The sequence below is a fragment of the Phyllobates terribilis genome, unplaced genomic scaffold (genome assembly GCF_046119375.1).
Source record: "Phyllobates terribilis strain yellow unplaced genomic scaffold, ASM4611937v1 Scaffold_1__5_contigs__length_1240528914, whole genome shotgun sequence".
Lineage (NCBI taxonomy): Eukaryota > Metazoa > Chordata > Amphibia > Anura > Dendrobatidae > Phyllobates > Phyllobates terribilis.
In genome coordinates this window covers 596,906,727-596,919,799 of record NW_027362761.1, presented here as the reverse complement: position 1 = coordinate 596,919,799, position 13,073 = coordinate 596,906,727, and the positions used below count along the sequence as shown (strand labels likewise).

At 49.4% G+C, this 13,073-nt stretch overlaps 2 protein-coding genes across 2 annotated transcripts in view; both read right to left on the bottom strand.

The window, feature by feature from the left end:
* LOC141273486 (uncharacterized) overlaps positions 1-7,342 on the bottom strand; it is a 31,385-nt gene extending 24,043 nt beyond the window's left edge. The window contains exon 1 of the mRNA XM_073685424.1: positions 7,165-7,342. Within this exon, the coding sequence (XP_073541525.1) occupies positions 7,165-7,342 (178 nt within the window). The remainder of the gene's footprint in view (positions 1-7,164) is intronic.
* Positions 7,343-7,610: 268 nt separating this feature from the next.
* LOC141273435 (gastrula zinc finger protein XlCGF66.1-like) lies at positions 7,611-9,277 on the bottom strand. Its single transcript, XM_073685297.1, has 4 exons — positions 9,204-9,277; positions 8,407-8,552; positions 7,834-8,013; positions 7,611-7,751 (listed from the first exon to the last, which is right to left on the bottom strand). Exons 2-4 carry the CDS (start codon positions 8,482-8,484, stop codon positions 7,611-7,613), a joined length of 399 nt encoding a protein of 132 aa, XP_073541398.1. The 5' UTR covers positions 8,485-8,552; positions 9,204-9,277.
* Positions 9,278-13,073: the final 3,796 nt, after the last annotated feature.

Here is a 13,073-nt window from a genome sequence, read left to right as displayed (position 1 = left end):
TACGCCGTACGCACCACACACACACGGTATACGCCCTACGCACCACACACACACGGTATACGCCCTACGCACCACACACACACACACACACTGTATACGCCGTATGCACCACACACACACACTGTATACGCCATACGCACCACACACACACTCTGTATACACCGTAAGCACCACACACACACTGTATACGCTGTACGCACCACACACACACTGTATACGCCGTACACACCACACACACACACACTGTATACGCCGTACACACCACACACACACTGTATACGCCGTACGCACCACCACACACTGTATATGCCATACGCACCACACACATACTGTATACGCCGTACGCACCACCACACACTGTATACGCCGTACGCAACACACACACACACTCTGTATACGCCGTACGCACCACACACACACACTCACACTGTATACGCCGTACGCAACACACACACACTGTATACGCCGTACACACCACACACACTCACACACTGTATACGCCATACGCACCACACACACACACTGTATACGCCATATGCACCACACACACACTCTGTATACGCCGAACGCACCACACACACACTCTGTATACGCCGAACGCACCACACACACACTCTGTATGCGCCGTACGCACCACACACACTGTATACGCAGTACACACCACACACACTGTATACGCCGTACGCACCACACACACACACACACACTGTATACGCCGTACACACCACACACACACTGTATACGCCGTACACACCACACACACTGTATACGCCGTACGCACCACACACACACACACTGTATACGCCGTACACACCACACACACACTGTATACGCTGTATGCACCACACACACACACTGTATACGCCGTACGCACCACACACACACACACACTGTATACGCCGTACGCACCACCGCACACACTGTATACGCTGTATGCACCACACACACACACTGTATACGGTGTACGCACCACACACACACTGTATACGCCGTACACACACACACACACACACTCTGTATGCGCCGTACGCAACACACACACACACTGTATACGCCGTACACACACACACTGTATACGCTGTATGCACCACACACACTCTGTATGCGCCGTACGCACCACACACACACTGTATACGCTGTATGCACCACACACACACACTCTGTATGCTCCGTACGCAACACACACACACTGTATAAGCCATACACACCACACACACACACACACTGTATACGCTGTATGCACCACACACAAACTCTGTATGCGCCGTACGCACCACACACACTGTATACGCCGTACGCACCACACACACACTGTATACGCCGTACATACACACTGTATACGCTGTATGCACCACACACACACACTGTATACGCTGTACACACACACACACTGTATATGCCGTATGCACCACACACACACACTGTATACGCCGTACACACCACACACACACTGTATACGCCGTACGCACCACCACACACTGTATATGCCATACGCACCACACACATACTGTATACGCCGTACGCACCACCACACACTGTATACGCCGTACGCACCACCACACACTGTATACGCCGTACGCAACACACACACACACTCTGTATACGCCGTACGCACCACACACACACACACACACTGTATACGCCGTACGCAACACACACACACTGTATACGCCGTACACACCACACACTGTATACGCCATACGCACCACACACACACACACTGTATACGCCATATGCACCACACACACACACACTGTATACACCGTACGCACCACACACACACACACTGTATATGCCGTATGCACCACACACACACTCTGTATACGCCGTACGCAACACACACACTGTATACACTGTACGCACCACACATACACACACACACACTGTATGCACCACACACACACACACTGTATACGCCGTACGCACCACACACACTGTATGCACCACACACACACACACTGTATATGCCGTACGCAACACACACACTGTATGCACCACACACACACACACTGTATATGCCGTACGCAACACACACACTGTATACGCCGTACACACCACACACACACGGTATACGCCCTACGCACCACACACACAAACTCTGTATGCGCAGTACGCACCACACACACTGTATACGCCGTACGCACCACACACACACACTGTATACGCTGTATGCACCACACACACACACTGTATACGCTGTATGCACCACACACACACACTGTATACGCTGTATGCACCACACACACACACTGTATACGCCGTACGCACCACCACACACTGTATATGCCATACGCACCACACACATACTGTATACGCCGTACGCACCACACACACACACTCTGTATACGCCGTACGCACCACACACACACTGTATACGCCGTACGCACCACACACACACACACACACTGTATACGCCGTACGCAACACACACACACACACACACACTGTATACGCCGTACACACCACACACACTTTATACGCCATACGCACCACACACACACACTGTATACGCCATATGCACCACACACACACTGTATACACCGTACGCACCACACACACACTCTGTATACGCCGAACGCACCACACACACACACTCTGTATACGCCATACGCACCACACACACACTCTGTATACGCCATATGCACCACACACACACTCTGTATGCGCCGTACGCACCACACACACACACTGTATACACCGTACGCACCACACACACACTGTATACGGCGTACGCACCACACACACACTGTATACGCCGTACACACCACACACACACTGTATACGGCGTACGCACCACACACACACACTGTATACGCCGTATGCACCACACACACACTCTGTATGCGCCGTACGCAACACACACACACTGTATACGCCGTACACACACACACTGTATACCCTGTATGCACCACACACACACTCTGTATGCGCCGTACGCAACACACACACACACTGTATACGCCGTACACACCACACACACACTGTATACGCTGTATGCACCACACACACAAACTCTGTATGCGCCGTACGCACCACACACACTGTATACGCCGTACACACACACACTGTATACGCTGTATGCACCACACACACACACTGTATACGCCGTACACACACACTGTATACGCTGTATGCACCACACACACACTGTATACGCTGTATGCACCACACACACACACTGTATACGCTGTACACACACACACACTGTATATGCCGTATGCACCACACACACACACTCTGTATACGCCGTACACACACACACACTGTATATGCCGTATGCACCACACACACACACTCTGTATACGCCGTACGCAACACACACACTGTATATGCCGTATGCACCACACACACACACTCTGTATACGCCGTACGCAATACACACACACACACTGTATACGCCATACACACACACACACACTGTATACACTGTACGCACCACACACACACTGTATATGCCATACACACACACACTGTATGCACCACACACACACACTGTATACGCCGTATGCACCACACACACTGTATGCACCACGCAACACACACACTGTATACGCCGTACGCACCACACACACACACTGTATACGCCGTACGCACCACACACACACACTGTACATGCCATACGCACCACACACACACACACTGTATACGCCGTACACACCACACACACACACTGTATGCACCACAGACACACACACACTGTATATGCCGTACACACACACACTGTATACGCTGTATGCACCACACACACAAACTCTGTAAACGCCATACGCACCACACACACTGTATACGCCGTACGCACCACACACACACACTGTATACGCCGTACACACACACACTGTATACGCTGTATGCACCACACACACACTGTATACGCCGTACACACACACTGTATACGCTGTATGCACCACACACACACACACTGTATATGCCGTATGCACCACACACACACACACTGTATACGCCGTATGCACCACACACACGCACACTGTATACGCCGTATGCACCACACACACACACACACACACTGTATACGCCGTATGCACCACACACACACACTGTATACTCCATACACACACACACTGTATACGCCGTACGCACCACACACTGTATATGCCGTACGCAACACACACACTGTATATGCCGTACGCAACACACACACTGTATACGTTGTACGCACCACACACACTGTATACGCCGTACACACCACACACACACGGTATACGCCCTACGCACCACACACACACTGTATACGCCGTATGCACCACACACACACACTGTATACGCCATACGCACCACACACACACTCTGTATACACCGTACGCACCACACACACACACTGTATACACCGTATGCACCACACACACACACTGTATACACCGTATGCACCACACACACACACTGTATACGCCATACGCACCACACACACACACACTGTATACGCCGTACGCACCACACACACACGGTATACGCCCTGCGCACCACACACACACACACACACACACTGTATACGCCGTATGCACCACACACACACACTGTATACGCCATACGCACCACACACACACACTGTATACACCGTATGCACCACACACACACTGTATATGCTGTACGCATCACACACACACGGTATACGCCCTACACACCACACACACGTACACACCACACACACACTGTATACGCCGTATGCACCACACACACACTGTATATGCCATACGCCCCACACACACACTCTGTATACACCGTACGCACCACACACACACTGTATACGCCATACGCACCACACACATACTCTGTATACGCCATACGCACCACACACACACACACACTGTATACGCCATACGCACCACACACACACACTGTGTACGCCATACGCACCACACACACACTCTGTATACACCGTACGCACCACACACACACGGTATACGCCCTACGCACTACACACACACACACACACTGTACACACCGTACGCACCACACACACACTGTATACGCCATACGCACCACACACACACTGTATACGCCGTACGCACCACACACACACGGTATACGCCCTACGCACCACACACACACACACACTGTACACACCGTACGCACCACACACACACTGTATACGCCGTATGCACCACACACACACTGTATACGCCATACGCACCACACACACACACTGTATACGCCATACGCACCACACACACACTGTATACGCCATATGCACCACACACACACACTGTATACGCCATACGCACCACACACACACACTGTATACGCCATACGCACCACACACACACACACTGTATACGCCATACGCACCACACACACACACACTGTATACGCCATACGCACCACACACACACACTGTATACGCCATACGCACCACACACACACTCTGTATACACCGTAAGCACCACACACACACTGTATACGCTGTACGCACCACACACACACTGAATACGCCCTACGCACCACACACACACACTGTGTATACGCCGTACACACCACACACACACTGTATACGCCGTACGCACCACCACACACTGTATATGCCATACACACCACATACATACTGTATACGCCGTACGCACCACCACACACTGTATACGCCGTATGCAACACACACACACTCTGTATACGCCGTACGCACCACCACACACACACTGTATACGCCATACGCACCACCACACACACACTGTATACGCCGTACGCACCACCACACACTGTATACGCCGTAATCACCACACAGACACACACTCTGTATATGCCGTACGCACCACACACACTGTATACGCTGTACGCACCACCACACACACACTGTATATGGCATACGCACCACACACACACACTGTATACGCCGTACGCAGCCTCTTGCGTGGTACCACCAGCGAAACACCGTCGCGTACATGCTGCACAAGCCGCCGGGATCAGCCGAATGCTCTCCCCCTTGTCTGCTCTCTCTCTCCACCCCTGTGCTGTCTTCTTCCCTCATGTGTTCTCTCGTTTGAGCTGTCTCCCCGCGTAGTAAATCAGACCGCCGCCATCTTTGTACAGGAGGAGCGCATGCGCAGTTTTAATGTGACCGCCACTATCTGCCTGCACAAAGATGGCGTCAGTCTGATTTACTGCGCGGGGAGACAGCTCAAACAAGAGAACACATGAGGGAAGAAGACAGCACAGGGGTGGCGAGAGAGAGAGAGCAGACAAGGGGGAGAGCACATGGGGTAGACAGGTCAAAGAAGAGATCACATGAGAGGAGAAGACAGCAGGCGGGGGAGAGAGAAAGCGCACATGGGGAGAGAGACAGAGCACAGAGGGGAGAGAGACAGAGCACAGAGGAGAGAGAGACAGAGCACAGAGGGGAGAGAGACAGAGCACAGGGGGGAGAGAGACAGAGCACAGGGGGGAGAGAGACAGAGCACAGGGGGGAGAGAGACAGAGCACAGGGGGGAGAGAGACAGAGCACAGGGGGGAGAGAGACAGAGCACAGGGGGGAGAGAGACAGTGCACAGGGGGGAGACAGCTCAAATGGGACAGCACATGAGGGGAGAACATGAGATGGGAGAAGTCAGCACATGGGGGAAAGAGAGAGTGGATGGGTGGGTGAGCACATGGGGGGGAGAGATTCTCAACGCTGCAAAGCCTGCCCCCATCGTGACATTACTGCCCTCCCGATGCCATAGCATCAGGCCTCCATCTAGTGTGATAATGACGATCTACCATCTCTGTCTCTTCTGAGCCCGTGGTGAGCAGCATTACTGACACTCAGAGCTGTAATCTCCCATCCTCTCCTGTTATTTGGGGGGACGTCTCCATGTTCTGTATTCTGTCAGTAAACACTAACATGAGTTTTATAGGAGCTAATGGTTTCTGAGTCCCTAAATTTGGCAAATACCTTTACCTCATCAGTACTGATAGCGGATAATAGGAAACAGAACTAGACCTCATTCACACGGGCAGAATTCATCTCCAGCTGGATTTTTCATCTATAATATAACTGCACACCCCGTGTTATCACCTGCACCGGTATCACAGATTCATTGATATATAATTTGTATTTTGAATGAAGGGGTTAATACACTGCTGGAAAAAGTGACAACAAAGAGCATAAAAAATTGTTTCCTTCAGTGACTGAAAGGAATCTGTGACTTCTCATCTTATTCCACGGTCACCACTCACCTGGGCGATTATCTGTAGGGGTCTCCTCTTTACACCGCTGATCGCCCCTCACATTTCTCTCTGGAGCATTAATATCGTTCAGATCTTTATCCGGATCCAAAAGCTGCAAAACAAATATTGTAAAAGTCCCCGATGATTGGAGAAGTCCCCGGGAATGATGGTGAGAAGATCCGGCCATGTCTGTGGTCAGCTGTGATCCTGCCGTCTCCACCGCTCTCATTACACAAGTATAAAACATCTAATACCGGAGGAGAAGACAAGACTGAACACAAGGAGGTCACAGCCGTCTACACATCATAGGGGAGATCTCCATCTACCTGATGGTCCTGTGCAGGAGGAGGAGCGGGACATCTCTCTGGGGTTGTCCTCTTACTGGAGAGACCTGCAGGAGACACAGACAGGACTGACATCATTATTACATACAGAGAATTATAGGCCGTGTGGATTTAGTCCTGTCTATTACCTGGTGATGTGCGGGGCCGGTGCTCCTCCATCATCACCTCCTTGTACCGATCCTTGTGTCCTTCTAGATACTCCCACTCCTCCATGGAGAAATAGACGGTGACGTCCTGACACCTTATAGGAACCTGACACACACAATGATACCGTCATCCCCAGAATCCTCCAGTGCTGTCCTGTATAATGTCCCAGCATTCCCAGCAGCGTCACCTCTCCAGTCAGCAGCTCAATCATCTTGTTGGTGAGTTCTAGGATCTTCTGGCCATTGATGTCCTCATGTATCCGGGGGTGAGGTGGAGGCCCCGGGATTGGGCTCAGGGTTCCTCCCCGTCCTTCAGACACAGGGTCCTGACAGCGATCACTAGAGGTCTTCTTCACTACTGTGTAATCCTGAGTGTGGAGACATTAATAATATCACTACAGACATTTCCAGAGTCCATCACCTCTCTGGTCATATCACCTGTTATTCCCATAGATAATGATGTGATGTGATGACATCAGAACCTCTCACCTCTCCGGTCATATCACCTGTTATTCCCATAGATAATGATGTGATGTGATGACATCAGAACCTCTCACCTCTCCGGTCATATCACCTGTTATTCCCATAGATAATGATGTGATGTGATGACATCACAACCTCTCACCTCTCCGGTCATATCACCTGTTATTCCCATAGATAATGATGTCATGTGATGACATCACAACCTCTCACCTCTCTGTTCATATCACCTGTTATTCCCATAGATAATGATGTCATGTGATGACATCAGAACCTCTCACCTCTCCGGTAAGATGGAAGATTATCTCCAGGGTGAGGTTTATTATCCTCTCCACCATCTTGTCTCTGTCCTTTTTCATCCTTGACAGATCAATGAGGAAGATTCCCGCAGAGACGTTATCAGCAGAGGATCTTTTATCGTAGGAAACTGAATGGAAAAAAAGATGTAATCACTAAGCTGGAGCCTCTTGTGAAGACAGAAGGGTCTATGCACACAACGTCCTTTTCAGGCTGGCGACCCCACTGAGATTTTCAGCGTTTGATCGTTTCCTGAGCGCTTTTTCTACATTTTTAAACTTCAATGTTTTTACTTAGCTTTTTATCAGTTTCTTTGCAGTGTTTTTTTCTTTTTTTACTTTATTGAACAATCAATGAAGAAAACTCTCAGTTGTTCAACCAAAAATGTTGGCAAAACAGTCAGAGTCGATCGGGTGTGGGTTTCTTTTAACTTAAAGTACAGGGTTTAGAGAGTAAAACACCTAGAGATCGGGGTGAGGTGTCGTTTACAGCCATCCGGGAGCCACCTGCAGCCGACGCCATCACTCATGGACAGGTCTCGCTCACTGATGTCCTCAGGCGCTGATCTGTATCCAATCCTTTGCGCAGTATATACACGACCGCCGAAGACCCTCAAATGCCATAGTGGTCATCTCACAGCAGTAAGGTAAAAGTAATCCGCAACGACGCAGCCTTTAAGAAATACAACTCATTCCACAAATAAAAACAAAAAAGCAATAAAAAAAAATGTTCAAAACCTAAAGGGTTAATAATCCCGGAGCCAAGGGGAACACGCACATACCTCCACCTGCAGAGCTGGCACCGCCGTGTGCTTACAGGACCTGTGTGATGTCACCGTCATGTGATCAGTCAAATGGAGGGGAGGAGTCCCATAATCAGGGACTGCAGTCCTTAGAAGCCTTGAATAGCAGAAACCGACCAGTTCTTGGAATTAGCGCCCTTCCGGCTGTAAGAGGATCAAGCACTTGAGAGTAGTTTTTGATGAACTGGTGGTAATAACTTGCGAAGCCTCGGAATCTTCGGAGAGCTTTGAGACAAACAGCGTTGCGGCTAATGCAACATAGGGGAAACTTTTTCTGGATCCATGCATAGACCTCTAGATTAGATAATGTATCTGAGGAATGGCAGTTCATCACGCTTAAAGAGATATTTCTCCAACTTGGCATAAAGGTGGTTTTATCACAGTATCATCAGTGGACATGGAGACCATGTGAGTCTAAATTTCTGTAGAAGCTGTCATCCAGATGAAGATGTCATCCAGAAGAAGATGTCATCCAGAAGAAGATGTCATCCAGAAGAAGATGTCATCCAGATAGACTAGGACATTAGAAAGATCTCATTCACTGGAACACTGCTGGTGTGTTGCATAATCCAAAAGACATAAGTACATATGTATAGTCAGGGCCGCCATCAGGGCATTACTGCCCTCACTGGTGATTGGCCTTCGGCTGACGTCAGCGCGCATGTCTCTGGCGTATGATGTCATGGGGGCAGGATGGGGGACATTGGGGTCAGGATGAAAACATTGGGGGCAGAAAACATGGGGGCAGAATGTGATACATTGGAGGCAGAATGGAAACATGGGGGTAGAATGGAGAGAAATGGGGGCAGGATGGAGAGACATGGGGGCAGGATGGAGAGACATGGAGGGCAGAATGGAGAGAAATGGGGGCAGGATGGAGAGACATGGGGGGCAGAATGGAGACATGGGGGGCAGAATGGAGACATGGGGGGCAGGATGGAGACATGGGGGGCAGGATGGAGACATGGGGGCAGAATGGAGACATGGGGGCAGGATGGAGAGACATGGGGGCAGGATGGAGAGACATGCAGAATGGAGACATGGGGGCAGAATGGAAACATGGCAGGATGGAGAGACATGGGGGCAGGAGGGAGAGACATGGGGGCAGAATGGAGACATGGGGGCAGAATGGAAACATGGGGGCAGGATGGAGAGACATGGGGGCAGGAGGGAGAGACATGGGGGCAGGATGGAGAGACATGGAGGGCAGAATGGAGACATGGGGGCAGAATGGAAACATGGGGGCAGGATGGAGAGACATGGGGGCAGGATGGAGAGACATGGAGGGCAGAATGGAGACATGGGGGCAGAATGGAAACATGGGGGCAGGATGGAGAGACATGGGGGCAGGATGGAGAGACATGGGGCAGAATGTGATACATTGGAGGCAGAATGGAAACATGGGGGTAGAATGGAGAGAAACGGGGGCAGGATGGAGAGACATGGGGGCAGGATGGAGAGACATGGAGGGCAGAATGGAGAGACATGGGGGCAGGATGGAGAGACATGGGGGGCAGAATGGAGACATGGGGGGCAGGATGGAGACATGGGGGCAGAATGGGAGACATGGGGACAGAATGGAAACATGGGGGCAGGATGGAGAGACATGGGGGCAGGATAGAGATACATGGTGGCAGGAAGGAGAGACATGGGAAGCAGAATGGAAACATGGAGGCAGAATGGAGACATGGGGGGCAGAATGGAAACATGGAGGCAGGATGGAGAGACATGGGGGCAGAATGGAGAGACATGGGGCAGAATGGAGACATGGGGGGCAGGATGAAGACATGGGGGCAGAATGGAGACATGGGGGGCAGAATGGAAACATGGGGCAGGATGGAGAGACATGGGGGCAGGATGGAGACATGGGGGGCAGAATGGAGACATGGGGACAGGATGGAGACATGTGGGCAGGATGTGGGACATTATTACTGTAGGGGTTAATTATGGAGGCAGGATGGAGAAATGGAGCCAGGATGTGGGACATTATTACTGTAGGGGCTAATTAAAAAATATTATTACTGCTGTGATATATTTTATTTCTGACTATACTGTTTTCAGTGGGGTGGGGGTCCTGTTTCTGTGCAGGGTGACACTATGTCACTTTTTTTCTTCATCTGGTGTAGTGTAGAAGTTGGGAAAATTGGGGAATGTGCTCTGTAAGCTGTTCTATATAACTGTGTTATTTTATGCAGAGACGAGTCCTGGCTGGAAGAAGTGATGGCGGTCTGCGCTGGATGAAGAGGATAATCAAAGATGAAAGACTTCAACTAGAAACATCACCGGTGAGTCAGTGTGTTATCTGTACACTGACACTCTCTATACTATGTACAGAGATCCTGTGTGTAATGGTACTTATGGTAATATTAGTATTCTGTTTTTTTTTGTATTGTTTTGTGTTGTAGTATTCGGTCACTATGTGGTGGTAATATGTGATCTGGTCATGGTGTGGTGGTATTTGTCCCTTGTATGTGGTATTATTCGGTCACTATGTGGTGGTAATATGTGATCTGGTCACGGTGTGGTGGTATTTGTCCCTTGTATGTGGTATTATTCAGTCACTATGTGGTGGTAATATGTGATCCGGTCATGGTGTGGCAGTATTTGTCCCCTGTATGTGGTATTATTCGGTCACTATGTGGTGATAATATGTGGTCCGGTCATGGTGTGGTGATATTTATCCCTTGTATGTGGTAAAATTGGTCATTTTAAGAAATGTATGTGACATATTCCCATAAATAAAAATATACCTAAAAGAGTATTGGGTATTATAAGAAATGTTTAATCGGTTAGAGTAGAGTAGGGTCCAGCCAGAAGAGTCTCCTTGTCGTGGTGGCGGCTTAAAAAAACTTTTGGCCAAAACAAAAGCTGCTGGCTATGTATGCGATCTGGTGTTCGATGGGAACTGTTAATGTGTGATTGGTGAAGACGTGGTGCAGAAGAGTTTTTCCAAGAGTGGGCGGTGGGACTGTGGACAGTTTGAGGGGTGGAGGGGGAGCTGGGGTGGAGCGTGGGCGGAATCTCAAGGGGGCCCAAAAATCTTGCCAGTATGGGGCCCCGAAATTCCTAGTGGCAGCCCTGTACATTGTGACCATTGCGTGTATTGAACTTTGTCTTCCATTTTTCATCCTTTTTAATGCAGATTAGATTGTAAGTTCCAAGCAGGTTTAGTTTGATGAAAATGGTAGGTTCTCTTCAATGTAGTTGGTATATTTTATTGTTAAAACCCTTAAAACTCCGTTTTCCTAGTATTTTCTCTTCAGTGTAGGCAGGCATTACCTCGGTCTCTGAAGAGATAGACGATAAACTTTACCACTGGGTGGTTCTGTGACTGGAAGAGGGGGAATGACACAGTCCTACAGATGATGAGGAGGTAGCATCTCAGCCCTCTCCTTGGAAAAGACATCTGTGAAGTTCTGATAGGGAGATAAAAGGGAGGGAGAAGATGCAGAGCAGAGTTTCAGAGAAGATGGCTGAGGTTGAGCTTTGAGGCAGTTACAAAAACAGTATGATCCCCATTGGGTGATCTGGTTGGATGACTAATCAATAGCCATGGAACCGGTGTCAGAAAGTTGCAAAAATTAAAAAACAAAATGTCCTCAACGTGCGCCAATTTAAAGAGTAACCTTCTAAGTCCAAAATTATATATGACCACCAGGAATTATGGAGCCATTCGCAAAGATTAGCATAGAGGACCCACAATGAAATAAAATTAATTTTCATCCTTTTGGCCAAAGTGAAACCCACTTGTCCTGTGAATACAGAACGACCAAAGGAAAGAGACATACGCAATAGCAGTTGGTCTTTAATGGAGGATAGAATTAATCCCAAGGCAAGATACTACCTTCT